The sequence below is a fragment of the Larus michahellis genome, chromosome 8 (assembly GCF_964199755.1).
Source record: "Larus michahellis chromosome 8, bLarMic1.1, whole genome shotgun sequence".
NCBI lineage: Eukaryota > Metazoa > Chordata > Aves > Charadriiformes > Laridae > Larus > Larus michahellis.
The window spans coordinates 7,733,999-7,751,810 of record NC_133903.1 but is presented as its reverse complement, the minus strand read 5'-3'; the positions used below and the strand labels follow the sequence as shown (position 1 = coordinate 7,751,810).

At 42.4% G+C, this 17,812-nt stretch overlaps 1 protein-coding gene across 9 annotated transcripts in view; it reads left to right on the top strand.

Moving 5' to 3' along the window:
• The first annotated feature begins 114 nt into the window (after nucleotides 1-114).
• The window catches only part of ARHGAP17 (Rho GTPase activating protein 17), a 47,997-nt gene continuing 30,299 nt past the window's right edge, over nucleotides 115-17,812 (top strand). For 8 of the 9 annotated variants that reach the window (XM_074598556.1, XM_074598559.1, XM_074598557.1 and 5 more), the window contains exon 1: nucleotides 121-277. In XM_074598556.1, coding sequence (XP_074454657.1) covers nucleotides 225-277 — 53 coding nt within the window. In that variant the 5' untranslated portion in view covers nucleotides 121-224. Of the gene's footprint in view, nucleotides 278-17,812 lie in introns of all 9 variants that reach the window. The other variant, XM_074598555.1, reaches the window with a different exon arrangement.

The following is a 17,812-nucleotide window of genomic DNA, read 5'->3' as shown; positions in this document are numbered from 1 at the left end:
GAGCCCCGACATCCGGGCCCGGGGGGGGCGGGACATCCGGGTTTCCGGCCGCCCTGGCTGTTCCCCATGACGGTGTGGGCGGGGCCGGAAGCGGCGGAGGGTTCCGGTGTGGGCGGGGCCGGTGGCGCCGCCGTGAGCAGGGAGGAGGCGGGAGGCCGGGCCGGGGCGGCGGCGGTGGAGGAGCAGTGGGTTCCCGGCGAGAGGCCGGGGGAACGGCTGCCGCCATGAAGAAGCAGTTCAACCGGATGAAGCAGCTGGCCAACCAGACTGTCGGCAGGTGGGCGGCGGCGGCGGCGGCGGAGGGGTCCGGCAGCCGTGGGCCTGGCTGGGCTGTGGGCTCGGTCGGCGACTCCGCTCCGCTTTTCCCCGCCGCTTGGCAGCGGAGCGGAGGCCAGCCGCAATCTCGGCCCCGCGTCGGGGCGGAGAGGTAGCGGGTACGGCGGGGCTTCCCGCGCCGCGCCTCGCCTCAGCGGGGCTTTTTTTTGGGGAAGAAAAACTTGTGTCAGCTCAGAAAGAAACAGCGGGACGGGGGGGGTGGCAGGGGCCTTTGTTGCTCGAAAACTTTAAAAAAAAAAAAAAAGCAATGAGAAGGTTCTCGTTCTCAGTTCTTGAGGCGGGAGCGGGTGAGGGCCCGGAGCGGACGGAGGGGTGTCAGCCCCAGCCCGCCGTGGGACGGTGCGGGACCGTCGGTGTCCACTGGCACTGGGGCCTCCCTCTTACCCCTCCGTGCCCGCTGTCAGCCCTGAGCTGCGCTCGGGTGGGTGCCGTGGGTGGTCACCCGGGACGCAGCGGGGCCGGGGACACAGGTCTCTACGGGCGGGGGTCAGGGGTTGTGTCGAGTGTGGGGCTGCGAGGATGGAAAGCGAAGGTCCCTGGGGGAGTGACAGCGTTGGGGTCAGGGGAGGTGAAGGATGGGGGGTCCTCGGGGGGTGGCCTTGTCTCCCCTGGGCTATTTGTATTGTGCGCTTCCTGTCTGGGCTCTTGTGGCTTTCATTTCCTTTGTTACCGTGTTAATATTGAGGTATTTGATATATTTCTCACTTTTTTTCTGTGTTTGAGAAGACTCCAGAGAGTGCATCCTCTGTTATTTTTGCTAAGCCATAGAAGCCCTATAGGTATGACTGGTATCTATTTCCAGATATTGGACTCTTGGAAGGTCTTTAGCCTGATTCTATGGAAACAAATCTGTGCGCAGACACAGGAGTGTCTGCCTGCAGCTCTGCCATGTGTGAAAAATGCAAATGTAACTTTACTGCATTTCTGGTAGAGTTCTATGTTTTTTCCCCCCCAAAACTCCCCTCTGCTCTTAGTGAAAACTTGATCTGAAAGTATTAACTTTCACGTTATCTGAGTTTATACTTTCATGGTCTCCACACCAATAACTCATTTAATATATTGTTTATTTTCTTTGGGACCTACATACGTATAAAACAGGTCAAGTGTGTCAGCTAATAATGGCTAAGTAGTAGATTTTTAATGGGGTGTTTGTTTTGCTATGAAAGAGAGTGTGACTTCCAGACCAATCTTGTGTCCTTTCATTCTCATTTCATATAAATTCACGGAGTTTTTTTTATGTTGTTGGAGTGATTATTGGCATTCCCTTTTGCGTGTGGTGAGCCCACAGCTCCAAATCCCAAGTGGAATTTCAAGTAATCTGTGTTGTACTGAGTAGGATAAACATCTGAGGCTGCTTTCTGCTTCAAGAGGAAAATCAGAATTAAATCTGGAGAACTGTTTATAGTTTTGTATGGGTTGGGAGGTTCGTAATGACCTTTGACTAAATGCAGCTGAAGCCAACAGTAGAAGCCGTGGCTATCGGTCATTTCACAACGGAGGATCTCGGGGTGTGGCACGATTATTGCTCATACTCCTTCGCCAGGTAGTCTGCTGCTGCCTTAGCAGCCTGCCTCTGGAACAGTGAAGTTTTCCAGTTTCATTAAAATACAGACAAGTACCTATAATTGTTTTTCTTTTAAAACTATTTGGAATTACACTGACTCATTTGTTTTTATAAGCTTAATTTTAATAGTTAGTTTAATTTAAACTGTTCTTTTTCTCTTTCCTGTTCTAGTCAGCATTAAATGCACGCACATCCTTATTGGTTCTGTCTTTTGCTCATAGAATGGTTTTTGATAATAAACTATCTCAAGTTAGTTGTGTGGATTCTTTACCCAAGAACATGCAAACTTTTCTTTGAATAGAGGTGAGAAGACTGAAATCTGAGGGTAAATCATAAAGCTTTGACCAGTGCTTGTTGCCTTTTTCACATATAAATTGTATCCTCCTGTTTTTAAGTGCTTTGAATGAACCAAATTGACCCTTCTGTGAGTTGGTTTGTGTAGTCTCGTTAGCACAGGGTCGGACTTACTCTTTTGCTGCTGATCTTAATATCTGTGTCTTTCCAAGAAAGAAAATCTTTAAGGAAAAAAGCTTATGTAATTGAAATAATTTTCATCACTGTAAATCCATGTTAATTTTAATGGAACTCAGGAAACTTAGTTTATGGATGCTGTTTGGGGATGGGAGGGGAAGAAGCAAAACTCATGAGGCTTGTGTTGGCTTTTGCAACATGTGATTGCCTGTACGCGTAGGAGCTATAACAGTGGAAACTCAGTGAAGGTATTTTTACGTGCAGCGTATTCATGTGCACAACCAAACACTGTTTTTCCCCAAAACTGCTTTTTTAAAATTCTTTTGGTTCATCATAGCAATGCTTTTATCTGACTTTCAAGATACCCTGTTGTCTGTAAAGAGGTTGAAATCAATCCTTTTTGTTAGATATTTGCTTAGATACAAACAGCATTTCAAATAGTAACTGCTTTCGAGGCCCATCAGAGCCCACGGTCTAGTGAAGACTTTGATTTGATAGAGTCAGGGATAATTTCTGGAAAGGCTTCTGTGTTTCTCCTCTTCCAGTTGAGGAGGCGAGAGGGATGTCTCAGCCCTGCAACACTGAGTCAAGAAATTAAGCATGATTAGACTAGTCTAAGGAGAAATGGTTCACTTTACAGTTTTAATAATAGTTACCTTGAAAAGCATTTCATTTCAAGCATTATCAAATGTGCTATTAACATTAATTGGTGAATATTTAATATTACTAGCCTCCTTATATTTCATGTATTAGCCAAGCACTCAAATATTCACCAGGGTCTTATTTCATTTCCCAAAGTCAAATCTCTTAGTAGTGAAACATTTGTGATTGGTTTCACTTGCAAATATCAGGGCTGAGGTTTTCAAATTTCGGGCACTGCTGCTTTCTCTGGTTTTGATAAGCACTGTAGAACTCATGGGAGATGCGACAGTCAGCATTCAGTAGAATCTTGCAGGCAGTATTAGCAGAGGCAAGTGTTACACTGGCACTGGGCACCAGAACAAGGAGTGAACCATTTCAATTTTGTAACATCGAAAGAAAAAAAAGAAAAAGAAAAAAAAAAAGTTGCAGTGTGCATCCCATCTGGTACTGTAGCAGTTTGCTGCTTTCTGAGATGGGTTTATATTGAGTTGGGTGTAACTCATTTATTAGCCTTTTAGGCTTGGACAGAATGAGGAGACAAGTCCTATGTCGAAAAGACTCTTCTGGTGATGTAAATGTCTTGAGGAGGTGCAGTGTTCAGTATTTCAAGACCCTGTACGCTGTTGGGAGATCCACCTGGTGAATAAGCAGCCCCCCAAGAGAAGAAGTATTTGGAGGGGCAGTTTGGGCATCTGTGCTGAGGGGTCACGTTCCCCCCCCCCATCTCTGCTGGCTCACCTGGGGTGCTCAGGGACGTTGCATGAACTGTCTGCTCCCACTGACCTTCTCTGGAACATCTACCCTTCAAAGTAATCTGCTGCTCTGCAGGGTGGTCTTTCACTGGTAGTTGCTTTTTGTGGTATTGTATTAGGGGTGTCTTCTGCTTTTCTTTTCACTCATTCAGAGCTTTTTTCACCATAATTGAGAGGCGGGGAGAACAGGCATGTTATGAGGTCAGCAAACCTTGGTTATGCACCAGTGATGTGTCTTTACCATGGTTTTGTTCCATTTAAGAAAGGGATATTTAATTCAAATCCCGAACTATTTTAGTCCTGTTCAGCTTGCTGTAGGTATGGATGATACTGCTTTTTGTACAGCCAGCTTCCAAAGGTTGGCATCCTTGGCTTTGTACCACGAATATGTGACTTAGGATGTCCTAACTAACTCCTCAGCATGAAAAATAAAAAAGATGGGCAAGAGCTTCCCTAAAGCATAAGAATGGCATTTATGGAAGCCTGTGAGTCTGCATGGATAGTATTATATAGAATTATGAAATATATGTAGGAAACTAATTAAAGAGGGGATTAGCTGAGTGTAACAGGATTCCACAATAATTAATAGATGTGTTAAATATTTTGCAGCAATTATCTTGTGAATGTTGTTGGCTGCCTTAAGACAAGTATTCAGTCTGCCACTGAGTACTTTATGTACTTGATAGGTTTATTCTAAGTGTTGCAGGTGTGCAAGCAGGCATTTCTGCTGAGGGGAACAACTCAAGCTCTGGTAAACCGATAAAGTAAAATACCAATTATTTGTTTATATAAACCCGGAGAAAAAGGGGAAATGAAACAATATATTTTGCCTTTTATTGGAAACTGGCAGTTTAAGCACTGGTCCCTGTAGTTTTGTGGCTGCTTCAGAGAGACTGTCCAGGCTGGGTTACTAAGATGACCTCTCGTTGGGAGATGCCATCAGAACTTTCTCAGGACAGTCTTAGCTAGAGTAGCCAACTGTGAATCTCAGAGTGTGCTGGTTCTCATGTCATCATAAAGGGTCTCGCATCTAGTCAGAGATAACTCACAAGAAGGAGGGCTGGGGTGCATGCAGGGGAGCAGAGGCATGGTGTACCAGGAAATCATTAGTTCCACATGAGATGAATTAATGCATCAGAATAAACTGGCATCTTGACCATGCCAGATACACAGCTAATCAGACAAAATAACCACAAATCTGACTTTATTTTGAGCTACATCCAAACTCCAGCTTAAGCAATTGGAAACATCTTGAAACTTTTAGTGAGGCTTAAAAAATTAAGGAGGGAGGGACTGGAGAAGAAAATAACAACCTTAATTCTGAACTTCATGATTTTCACGTGGCCTGTGATTCTTTAGAGGCTATGTGCTGACATTGCTTGTAGTGGAATTTATGTATTAATTCCTCTAAACCTTCATCTGTTTTGAGGACCAAGGCTCGTATCCCCTGAGAACAGTTCTTCTGTTCCACGCACACGTTTCATACAGGGCTCTGTGAAATGGAAGTCCTGGAATAGGCTTTAGTACTTGCTTTCTCATGAATCTGGAGAGGTGAGGTACTGCCTTCCTGCTGTGTTTGTACCTTTCCCTGGGATGCTTCATTAGCAAATCAGCTGTGTTTTAGGCTCAGAAATGAAAAGGATTATATTGTGTATGATGTCAACAAAGGTAATTCTTCAGATATCTACGAGTGCTTGTTTTATAATTTTCATACCCTTTTATAAATTACAAAGGGAGACAGACTTTTGATTAGAAGCTGGGGAAGTATTTTGCTTTATAGTTGCAGTCATCTCTAATGAAAATAAATGTTCAGAGGTATTGTCATTAAAGGCTTTCAAATGATACACTAATAAGCATTTGAACTACATAGCTAAGTAATTCATATGAGGAATGAGTCCACAGAGGTGTTTGTATAATGCTGTTTACTTACAGAAAACCAGGTTGGTAATTAATGACACTTGTTAGACCGTCTAACAATTTTACACGAGTTAGGCTTTCCTGCCTCTGGGGACAGGACTATTAATACTGTTCCCATCCATTTCTTTTTTCATCTTTCAGGTGCAATCAGCAGAGTACCATACAGATTAAAAATTATTCTAGACAACTGGTCTGGAAAGTTTAGGTCTGGGGAAGATTGAGACTGATAGGTGGATATACTTACTAGGAGAGATACTCTATCTGCCCTTAGGCTGTTACAGTAATTTAAACCAGGGATGAGCAGATCTGACTAATGAGAAATCTGGAAGAAACCACAAACCACCTTAGAAAGGTCTTTGTTATGCAAGAAGCTAACTTACTATAGCTTCTCTACTAGTTTTCCACCGTTTAAATACAACTTCTTGTATACAAATAGGTTCTTCCAGGCCCTGTACAGATGACATTACTGTGACTCAATAGGAGTATTTAAACGTATCTTTTAATAGCTCATGCCCTGCATAAAAGTTACTATGCTGAACTATATTTAGTGTTTCTTCAAGCCACTTGGCAATCTGCAAGGCGCAAGTTGGAATTGTTGTTGTTGTAACCTAATTATTACATTAAAATAAGTTATGTTAAAATGACTATTATGATTCTATGAACGATTGCATACAGTAAGGAGCTACCTACATTCAGCCAATATAATATTAACCCTACAATGCCATTTAATGTCAAAGAAATACTTCTTTAATGTTTTTCTAGTTCTTGTGTGGAAACAAATAATAATTGAGTATGACCCTGGCTCACCCAGACATCCTTTTAAAAAAAGTTAAGCGTGATAAGCATAACTTACTTGGAGTGATTGTTGTCATTGGTAAAGATATCTGAGAAAGTGGTAAACAACATTGAAATACGTTCATATTTATGGGCAGGGGGAGAATCTGCTTTGTGCTTGGTCTTTTAGGTTGGCATTTGCCACCTACATCTGAGTACTCAGGAAAAGAAAAAGAAAAATCTCCTTTCAGTGTTTATACTAGTTATCTTAAACATTTCCTGTTTATCTCCCAATGAAGTTCGAGGTCTCTTTAATTAGAAAATTGACTTAGATCTTTCTGGATGGAAGATTAATTCAATGACAGGTTTAAAGAGTCTGAGTAGATTGAATTAGGGAAGATCTGTTTTCCTGAACATGTGCAGACTTTTGGACTTCATGTAACTAACTGTCAAGGACTGATTGAAATAAAATGTGTGTGAAAGCTGAAGCACTGGTATACTAACAGCAAAGGGAATGCGTTATCTGCATGTGAGTAGTTTGGCTGCTGAACAGGCAGAGCAAGGAGGCACTAAGCTTTATATCGGCTGAAACGCTGGAGCTGGCACATGCAGCTGCAGAGCTTTTCCTTACCTCTCAGCCACTTCTAGGCTTCTCTATGGGCAGTGCAGAACTTTGCAAAATGCTGTTTTCATCTGAAATGCAAGCAAGCCAAGAACTAACAGTTACGCCTTTAACACTGCTTCTCAGCCACAGCATTATCAACAAAAAGTTTCTTGGTATCTGCGTATTTATCTGTTTCCTGCACTCTTTGGGGAAAACTGACACAATGTAATGCGTTGTGCAGCTCAGGAATCTGATTTTTCTAACAGGACAAACTTCCAATTATAGAAAAAACATGCGGCTATTATGTTTTCAGTTTGGGGCTGCTTCTTGTGGTAAGACTTGGCACTCATCAGTGTATTTGCGACTGCCATTAACGCAGCAACAAATGGAATAGCTTGTGGATATAAACTGTGTCCAAGTTGTGGTCTAGATTAAATTTTGTAAGCATGTCTCTTAATCCCGTTGATCAATGTACCCTTCAAAGAGGATTGCTAAAGCCAAAGGAAAAATCACCTGAATTTAACTAAATTGAGGACTTTAGTGACTTTCTTCAATTGTTCTGTCTCAGTGGCCAAGTTGTGAGCTGGTGAGGTCTGTAAGGCTGAACGCCTGCTGCTGCCGGTGAGATGCTGTATTGCTGTGCTGGAATCCCAGTAAGAAGAGAGGTTTCGTGTGTGAACAGATGGTCAGAAAACAAAGGAGTGTATTCTGGCCTGCTTTTAGGTGTTCCCTCTAAGTTTTGTACAGACAGTTTATCAGTATCTCTTAATTCCTCAGGGACCGAGATGATCTCATGTTGGTTTAAAGTCTTGGTCATTAAAAATCCTTAAGGTTAGAAACTGTTGAGAAATTAAGTTGAGTTTTTAAGAAATGTGTTTCACTGCAGAAGTTGTTCGCTGTGTTTAATGCTGAGCCCTTGCTGCATTGCGGGGTGGTGTTTTCCAGAAAGCCACTGTATTAAACTTCCCAGATACAAGTGCAACATGAAGTAGTGCTCTTAAAAGGGCAGCAACAGGTTTTAAATCCAATGAGTAAGTATTGGCTCAGCCCTCAGCTTAAAAAGCCTCATCACTTGTGATCCGATTCCAGACCACATGAAAACCTGGGAATGCTTCGACTGGGCTGCGTCTGTCTTGCCCAACGTCCAGTGGCCAGAAGCAGATGACGTGGGAAGGCTGTGAGGCTCAGCTGTCCCGTGGTATTTCCCACGCATGTTCTCACGGCCACCAGCTGTGTCTGTCTCAGGAGCTTCCTGAGCCAGAGGTGGCTTCTATGTGGCTGATGTCTGATAGCACCAGGCCTGTGGTGGTCTGGGCATTGACTGTGCCATCACTGCTAACGCAGAGCTCCACCTTACCAAACAGCTGAAGAATGGGTTAAAGCTGTAGTCGGCTCCCCTGCTTCTCTGCAAGTCCACATTTTGAGAGTTTCAACTATTTGTTTTCACAAGTCAAACTGTGTAGGAGAGAAACATATTTCTCTGTGCCTGCAGTGTGTAAGAATGAGCTCCTGCTTGTGTTACCTTGTTTTCCTGAGCAGTGGGTGCTTCCAGGGCAGGTAGAGCTTTGGTGATTTTCCTCCCCCTTAACAGATGCAGAAGATGCCTTTCAAACTTCGATAAAAATCTCTGGTATTCAGTGGTGAAGAATGACTTGTTTTAGTTGTGTTAAATTTTGTTGACTTGAAGATACCTAAATAAATTGTTGTGCTTTATAGTAGAGAACTAGCTAAAGCCTGTTGGTTAGAAGAAAAGAAGTATTATTTAAACCGGTGGCAGGCTTGTGTGTCAACTGAGTGGGCAGTGTGTAAAATACTTGAGATTTTTGTTGCAGAAAAAGAAATTAAAAGACTCCAAACGCAGGAATTTGGGAAATATTAATTGCCCTTTTGCATGCATGCTTTCATCTCCTTTGGCTCCGTTCAGCATGCTGCTGCTTGATGAGACAGATCAGAGGACTGATAAAATATTCACAATAGACAGAGATACTGTAGGATCTGTTGTAGCCGGATCATCCGGGGCTTCCTGTTTTGCTGGGGGTCAGGACTGCACAGTGAGGGTAAAGGGAGCATCTCCCTCAGGAAAGCACAGTCTTACATTGCCTTAAAAAGATGAATAAAATGTCATTTTTCTGTGCAGAGATTTCTCAGGTGGTTTCACAAGGTTTTGAAGGGTCTAGGGCACTAATAACAATTTGCCAAACCTGGCACGCTCTGCTTCTGTCGCAGCACGTAACCAGAGCCTGAGTCACCATCCCCGGGGGAAGCACCACAGGGAAGCAGAGGAGGCTGGAAGAGGAGAAAAGGATATATTGTCCAGGGGTCTTAGGTGCATCCAAGGTGGAGGTTTTGGTATCTGATATAACAGCAGGCTAATGGAGGTAAAAATATACTTGAATCTGCTTTAGTGACAGCTGCTCAGCTAAACTGTCGGCTGTGCACCTGCGCTCTCGAGAATTCCAATTCTTCTGATGTTTATTTATATAAAATAATCTTGGTATTACCCTCTTGGTGGATGAAGCTGTGATTCCTTGATTCTAATTTGATCCGATGGTGGTTCTTTAGAGCAAGTAATTTTAATATCAGGTTGTGCCCAGAGTCAAAATCCTAAAATAGTTATGATTTAATCTGCTAAAATAGCTAGAAGTGATCTAACAATCTCTTTCAACCTGGTGCTGTGATGTGATACGCTTGGAATTTATGAAAGCAAATGTATTTCTTAGATACTTGCATGGTATTTTTAGGTTATGATAATGGATCTGTGACCAGAACTGCTCTTTAGAGGTCATTGTATTAGCAAATGATGACATGCCAAATACATATGATCTTTTTAGGACGTGATTAAATTAAGTGTCTTGGTGTGTTAGAAATGTTTTCTAATATAATACACAGTTTCCAGAAAGAAAGGTTTCATAACTTAAGAGGTAGCTCCATTTTTTTGGTGCTAGGAGAACTTCCAGACTGCTGTGTTGCATCTTCCATAACGCAGCAATTAGCTGTCCCCTATTTGCCATGGCACAGCTCTGATCTGAAACCTATGGCAGTTTAATAATGCAAATTAAACTGGGTGAGATATGGCTAATCTTCTGTAATTCAGAAGCAAGTAGTTTCACAGCTGTTGGTGGTAACACATCAAGTGATTTTAACAGATTATTGTGCTTGATTACCCCATTTTTTCAGGGCTGCTTGCTTCTTGTAGGTACTAGTCCTGAAAGCAAGGCTAAATTTGGTCCTCATCAACACTGTCGTGCTTAAAGCAGCACTTGATGTCTAGACAAGAAAAAAATGGGGAACTTTCGAGTATCCTTTTTATCCGCAACATTGCTTTGCTGGCTGAATTAGAACATTTTGGTTAAAATTTATTCCTTAGGAACCAAATAGCCTTAAAAGCTTTGTGTTTGTAACCGCTATTCCATTGCAGATAAAAGCAGGTCAGAATGGTCGTGCATCTTCTGCTTGGCCAGTCCTGCTGTCTCAACAGGAAACGAGCTTTCATAAATACACGCCAGCTGGGTGAGGTCACAAGTTCTTCTCTTAAGTGAGGTGGAGCCTTTTTTTTTTTTCCTTGACACAGATTGTTTTCTTGTGAAGTTAATTGCATTGCAAAATGACAGGAACATCCTGGAGTGACTGCAGAGGAGTGAATCAAAGAGCCAGGGGTTCTGCAAAAAATGAGTATGCAAAATATCCAAATCAGTTTTAGGTGAGAAGGAGCAATAAAGGAGGAGATTTTTTCCTTCTGTCTTACAAGTTGTCCTGTGCCAGAAATCACTAAGCTGAGATTTTTGTATAAATATACTCCTTGGCTATATTGCATATTTCTTAAGATCCCAATGACACTTCCAGAGTGAAAATTAATAAAAGGAAAACTTGTACAGCTGAGCATTGCACAGAAAAGGCAGGTCATTGCTGAGAATGGTTAATGCTGTTGGAGCATGCCACTTGGGACATGCACACATGTCCTTGGTGACAGAGGTCAGGCTACAAAAAACTGCTTCAGACAGTGACAGGAAAATTAAGTTATAAGATTGGCTCTTTTTTAGAAGATAAATTGCCTTGCATGCAGATTGGGAAGTTATGGCTGTGATATGACTTTGAAAAGTCCAGCAGCTTATTCAAATGACAACTTTTTTTGGCATCTGTGAACTACTTCTCGAGCAATCCATAGGAAATGTTAATCCACCTGATTTAAAGTTCTGTTGTCCGTAGAAAATGAAGGTAAGATAGAAAGCTGATGTTTTCATACAGAAAAATAAATGTGAGCTAAACTGTTACAGCTTCTATTTCAGTCGAATGTTTAACTGGTTTGTCTTGCTGTAAGCCGATTTGTACGCAGATCAAGTGTTCTGATCTGATATTTTTTTTGTAGGAATGGAACAGTAGGATCAAGTAATCCTGGTTTTGTAACAGCAGGTCCAAGTGTGTGTTGAAGAAATGCGGTACGGGTTAATGAACCTTGATTAGACTACTAGTCCAGGGCTCGTATTTCCTTCTCAGAAACGTAGTGGTAGAGTTAACTTTCGGTTTTGTGCTGGAACAGCAAAAAGCATCGTATGCAACACATGGCAGGGTGGTCATGGCATAATTCAGCATGTTATACACATTAATGTGATCTTGTATACACTGTATCTAAGCAACATAAAAACAGACATCTATATCCAGTGCCGTAAAACCCAGTAATGGGATGAGTCGTCTCAATTGCAGGCTAATTGTCAGACTCAGCTCAGAAACTCGCTTTCCTGTTGGTGAAACATAATGAAGGGTTCAGCCGTTAATTGTTAATCGTGGCTGCTGATCAGAAAATCAGTGCAAAGGCTTCATTGTGAAACAGCAGGCATGAAGAATAATCCCTATTTTGTCACTAGCCTATTAGTCAATTTTATGTAACCTCCAGTCCCTGAATTCCCTTATACTTTTTTTTAACTTATTTCAAAGCTTCCAACTCCTTTTTGCTTTCTTAGTTTCTATTCCTACTTCATTGTTCTGCCTTTTCTGTGTTTCCTTGTTTTGCTTTTTGTGTTGATTCAGTTTGGTTCCTTTTCAAAGGCTTTCTCTTGCCAGTTTTGTGAATCCCCGAACTTAAAATAGACCTGTCTGGACAGCGTATTAAATTAAGAACAGTGTTACCTTTGGTGAAATGTTCGTTTTTAGATTGGAGTTTTTTGACACTTATGCAAGGTAATAAGCTGAAATGTCCAGCCAAAGTGCAAAACCCCAAACAAATATGTGAAAAATGCCTGGGGTTTGGTGGTGTGTTTTTTTTTTTTAGCAGTTCAGGTTGGGGGTTTTTTTAGCAGTTCAGTGTATTTTGCTCATTCCTGTATTGCATATTTTTCCTATTCAAACATGTCTGCACTGTAGAAGGTTTGCCTTTGCAAAAGGTACCACTGCTTCTTGGAGTCTTTTCCAATGATTGGCAGTGCAGGACTTTTGGCAAAAGAAATCACAAAATTTAAAAACCTCTTGAGTTAGTGGGCAGCCCACCTGTTCTGTGGCTAGAATGGAAGGCTGTGTCTTGTTTGAAAGTTCAGGATGTGTTTGAGGTTTTTTGGTGGGTTTTTTGCCCCCCCCCCCGCCCCCCCCTAAATGTGAAGGAGTTCTCATGTCAGCAGGTGGTTTGGCAAGGGAACTGGTCTTTGCCCAAAACGAAAAGCTGCCAAACCCATGTGTAGGAAATTCATGGGCCACTCTCTCAGCCAGAAACATCAGCTGCTGCCCAAACTCTGTGGTCAAGAGGTACGACTGCATCGGGCTTTGCAGCAGTGCCCTTTCTGCCAAGCCTCGATTCCCAAGTTGCCCTCCTGTGTATTTCCACCCCTTCTTTGTGCTCCCACATGTCACCTTGGCGGTGAAGTTAATCTGACTGAAAAAATGGGTTTTCTTCCAACCAGGTTAGTTTTCAGCCGGGTCAGCCCTTTGAGCTGTTGACTAGTGGAGATGCTTGTGCCAGGCAAGGGAGATGTGAGTGGAGGAGGGAGGACACAACAACATTTTTCAGCGGCTCTGCCAGCTGATGTCACCTCCGTGTTAATGAAAATGTTGGCCCTGGGGTGCAGTTTTGTGATCAGCTTAAGCAGATCTTAAGTAGCTGCTGTTGCTAAAAGGGAGAGAATTCCCCTGTCCCTGCTCTAGTGCCAGCTCCCCTGCCCCAGGTCGGGGAGTGGGGCAGCTGTGGGGTGGCCCAGTGAGGGGACCAAGACAACTGGAAACCAGTCATTTCTTTTATTGGGTGTAATTCCAGTCTGAGCTCCCTGTGACTGCTGCTGATGCAGGGGAGGGATGCGAGGACCTGAAATTTGGGGAAGGGGGACTGCTTTGGGCAGGATCCTTGAAAGGAGGAAGGTTGTAGGGAAGCGTGTGAGGGAGGAATCCAAGGTTTTCTCTTTGTTGTGGGCTTGATTTGGTGGTGGCTCGAGCTGGCACAAATTCAGGCTGCTGTGAAGGGCCAAGGAGAGCCAGCCTGGGGAGGGGAGGTGGCTGCAGGCTGATTTATTGCTACTGCTTCAGCCAGGTTAATTTTCAGCCAGACTTAGTGCTCTGGTGCGACTCTGGCTGTGAGCGCTGCTGGAGCACAGAGGCAGCAGGGAGAATTCCCATTTTGGCACCAGCTGCGTTTATGTTGGCGTGCAGTGACTGTAAAATTGCACCTGAGATTAAGGAATAACAAATTCAATAATTATTTAGGTTGCTTTCTGCTCTACTGCCTCATATATCGCAGTTGTACACAGCTAATTTTAGATAAAATTATTCTATGTAAGTAAAAGGTTGTTGCTTGCTTGGAGGGGGGAAGGACCTTGTATGAAAATAGACTTTTTAATGTAAGTAAATACCGGGCAGCTAAATATTAAAAACAGTTCTTTACCAGGATACAGTGTAAGGGTGTTTGTGTACATTTTTTTAATATAAATTATATTAATAACTGACATGTTTGGAATGTTCAAGTTCTATAGTAAAGTTAAGTAGAGTGCACTTAGCATGAGAAATTTATATGGTAATACTTAAAGGGGAAAAAGCAAGGCATAGAAAATACATTGTGATTTGACAGGTTTAGAAAGCTTCTTGTGTAGCTTAGATTAGTCTCAGATTCCTTGGGGTTTTTATCACTGAAAGCTCGACACAGGAGTTTCTACTTGGAAAAAAACATGACTGCTGCTAGATTTCATCCTGACTGGATTTAAGCATTTAGAATTTTACTCCCTTACAGCAGTACTTTGCATTTCCTTCTGAAGATATTAATACTTTCACAAATCAAGTGTACTTTTTTAAAAAGAAGCCACACTTTTTTATGTTGGCCTAATATACACTGTGAGTGGAGGTTTGGGTTTTTTTGAAAGTCGAACGGAATACAGGGAGAGCTTTGCTAGCTAAAACTTTGTTCGTGGTATGAAATAGTAGGTTAGCAATAAGTATTTGATTTGCTAGAACAGTAGTCAACTGGAAGCACTTATCTTTTAAATTTATGGATACAAATAAAAATTTACAATTATCAGACTCATCAAATGCTCACTGAAACATTGCTTCCTCCACCAAATCTGTTTCTGCGTTTAAACCACAACTGTATTTTTGCCATATGAAAGTTCACCTTACATTCATCTTGAATTTGCTCGAAATTATCTACCTAGATTTGTTACATAGACTTAACTGTTTGAACAGTGTGTTTTTCTCACACTGTACCATATTTGGCTTAATTCTCAACAGCTAATGTTAAAAACATCTATTTTACAAGGAGGGGGTTGGAGTTCTGAAGGGCAGAGCAGGACCTCGCTGTACCTCCGAGAGTGGCCCTTAAAATAGGACTTGGCTTGAGCCGTGGTTGTTGTAAATAGCTAAATTTACTGCCTCGCTTGGGAGAGGAGCCTTGGATCCATTTCACTTACGAAGGCATTTCAGATCCCCTAATGCGAACAGTCTGTCATGGGTTTCCCTGCAACTGCAAAGGGAACAGTCTGCTTTCTTTCCAAGATGATTATCTTTCTAAAGCCTGGTCTGCCTTTAATTAGAGCCGGCAGGCTTCATTCTTCAACATTGGATGGCTGAGATTATAGAAGAGATCAAAGTTGCAGCTTTTAGATTGAGCGACCAGGCAAAGTTTGATGGAGGAACTCAATGGAGAAAGGAAGACAAAGGAGCAGAAATCTTTGTCCATTTATTGAGGCCTGAACTGTAGTTTTGCAGCTCCTGGGTTTCTGAATATAAAGATCTCAATTAATGAAATATTTTGGTGCCTTGGTGGTGACACACCATTTTTTAAAGCATTTCTAAAGGATTAGAAGCACAGAAGCTGCTGTAACTGCATGGGTTAAAATTGGTGACCTGAGCATCGCTTTAGTCTGGAAACTGGTTCTGCAGCGAGGCCCTTCCATAGGAAGTGAGCTGCTGGGTTGTCTCCTCCAAAACAGCAGCCTTCGCTGTGGCTTCTGCTATTGCCACTAAAGCATCAGTCATCACCAGAGGTACAATGAATCCAATTTTAGTACTTGTGCAGAAGCTTATGTTGTTAATTTGGGTGAAAAAACAGATAGTAGGCAAAGTCTAACTGGTGGCTGGTTGTGAGTGGTGGTCAGTAAATACTAAGTAGGTATTGAAAATGGTGACCGTCATCTGACAGCCATTCTGAAGTGGTTTTAAAAAGTTTAAAATAACTCACAGAATATTGATACTTAACCTTGGGTCATGCTAGTTTCTTTTGCAAAATTCCAACAGCACCAAGGATTTCACTTCATTACCTTACTCTCAGTGAATGCTGGGGGTTTTTATGGTGGGGATTATTTTGGGGCTTGTGTGATACAATGAGCTTGGTTTCTGTGGTGAGAAGTGTACTTGGCCAAACACGTTTCTGCTCTGGCTTGTCTTCAAAATGCTGTGCAGGTGAAACCAAACTCCTACAGTCTATCCAGAAAGCCGAGTATTGCCCCGGGCTGCCAAAGAAAGCAAAATAAATCCTTCGTAATGAAGTGGTTTTGAAAAGTGACCTTTAATATATGTGTTTATGAAGGCCACAATTGTAGGATTTTTGCTTTCCAGTCGCACAGAAAGATCTGTTAATGTGTTAAAGATCTCAGCTTCTGAAAAGCACATAGACATGCAGAATCTAGGTAGAATATGGGGAGAGGGAAATGTATGTTACAACCTGTATTTTAAATTCTAGTCCACGTGAGGAGCGTTTGTGGGAGCCTGACTGCCTGGGAGGAGGAAGGGGCAGGGAAAACCTTCTCATGTTCTTCTGAGCTGGAAAACAAGAGGCTTCCTGCATCACCTTGATTTCCTAAAGTCAAAACCAAGTAAAAATTAAGGAAGATACTGCCATAAACAACGATTGGATACTGACTGCAGCAAACACTTTAAGTGTATAGTAAGTGGCACTCTGGAGTCACTTCACCTGTATGTTGGTGCTTCTGTGTCCTTATGGAAAGGGCATCACTGAGTTTGCCCCTGGTCTTGTTCAGCTGCTTCAGCTCTTTCTCCTGATTTGAAATTTTCATTTAGCTTTAAAATCGTTTGTGTTTAGTAATTAGGTTCCATAAACTTGTATTATAAAATACAGGCTTTACCCGGCTTAAAAAGGAAGCTGTTGCTGGAATTAAGCACAATGTCAAATGGGGAAATGTAAGCTGGAAGTTCTGAAACACCTTTAAGTTAAGTTTTCTATGAAGTTTGTCTTGGTGAATGTTAAAAAAGTAAACCTTTCAGAAGGAAAATGGTAATTTAATTCTGGATTCCTTGTTTTGGAACACAGCTGCTGATTCTTTCATTTTTCCTGGCAGCAAATCCTGCCTATTGTATGTGGAAAGCAGGCAGGATGTGCTGCCAGCCCGGCAAAGGTGCTCTGAAGTGTTAACTCAGGCAGCAAAGTTAATCTGGTTACTCTTGGTAACAAACAAATGCTTTGTTTAAGGAAAATCAAACAGCAGGGAGGGCTAGCTTTAATTTTGTCTCATGTTTTTGGGTGGATGTCTCCTTGCTTTCGCTGAAACCTTTCCAGAATTCAGGAATGCAGACTTGTTTCGTCATGAAGCGAACAGCCCTCCCGCAGCATCACCTCCCGCCAGCTCCACCTCCCATCTGCAGTGCGTGAGTCAAGGTTTCTGTTTCCACTTTGACATTTGAACTGAGTCACTTGTTCTGTTGTGGATGTCCAAGGTTTTATGGCCCTTTATGTCAGGGTTGCTCTTGTTCCTTCCTTGTTAGCCTTTCAGGGGTGTAAATTTCCACTGGTTTTGTAGCTTTGGAGATCAGCCCCCAGGTCAGGAATGATGCCCTGGTGGTGGACAGGACACTGCTGTGAAGCCAGTGAGATCTCAAATGTTGTTTAGGTTAAGCTTCCTTTTTTTTTTTTTTAAACTCCCGTGCTGTTTTAAATAGAGCCTCTTCATTTTATACATGGAAATGTAAATTCTTTCCTGGTGGAAGATAAACACTTTTATCTCAGGAATTCTCATCTGCTGTTTCCAGATGTACAGAGAAGACTTCTGGCCTGGAAGCGTGAAGGAGCTGTAATGTGAAAAAGTGAAGGGACCAGTTTTAAACCTGTGGGATGAGAAGAGCTGCTCTGCCCACCCTGCTCACAGCCGAGCCAGGCGGTGAGCTGCAGCCGAGCCCTGCACGCCAGGCTGTTTCAGGCTGCGCTGTGCTGAAGGAAAGAGAAAATGAATGATACCATAAAACACTTAGAGGAGGCCAACTGGGGGCACATGCAATACATTTTTAAAATGCCACAGCAAGCTAAGGTACTGTAATTAAAGTGCCTAGAATAAA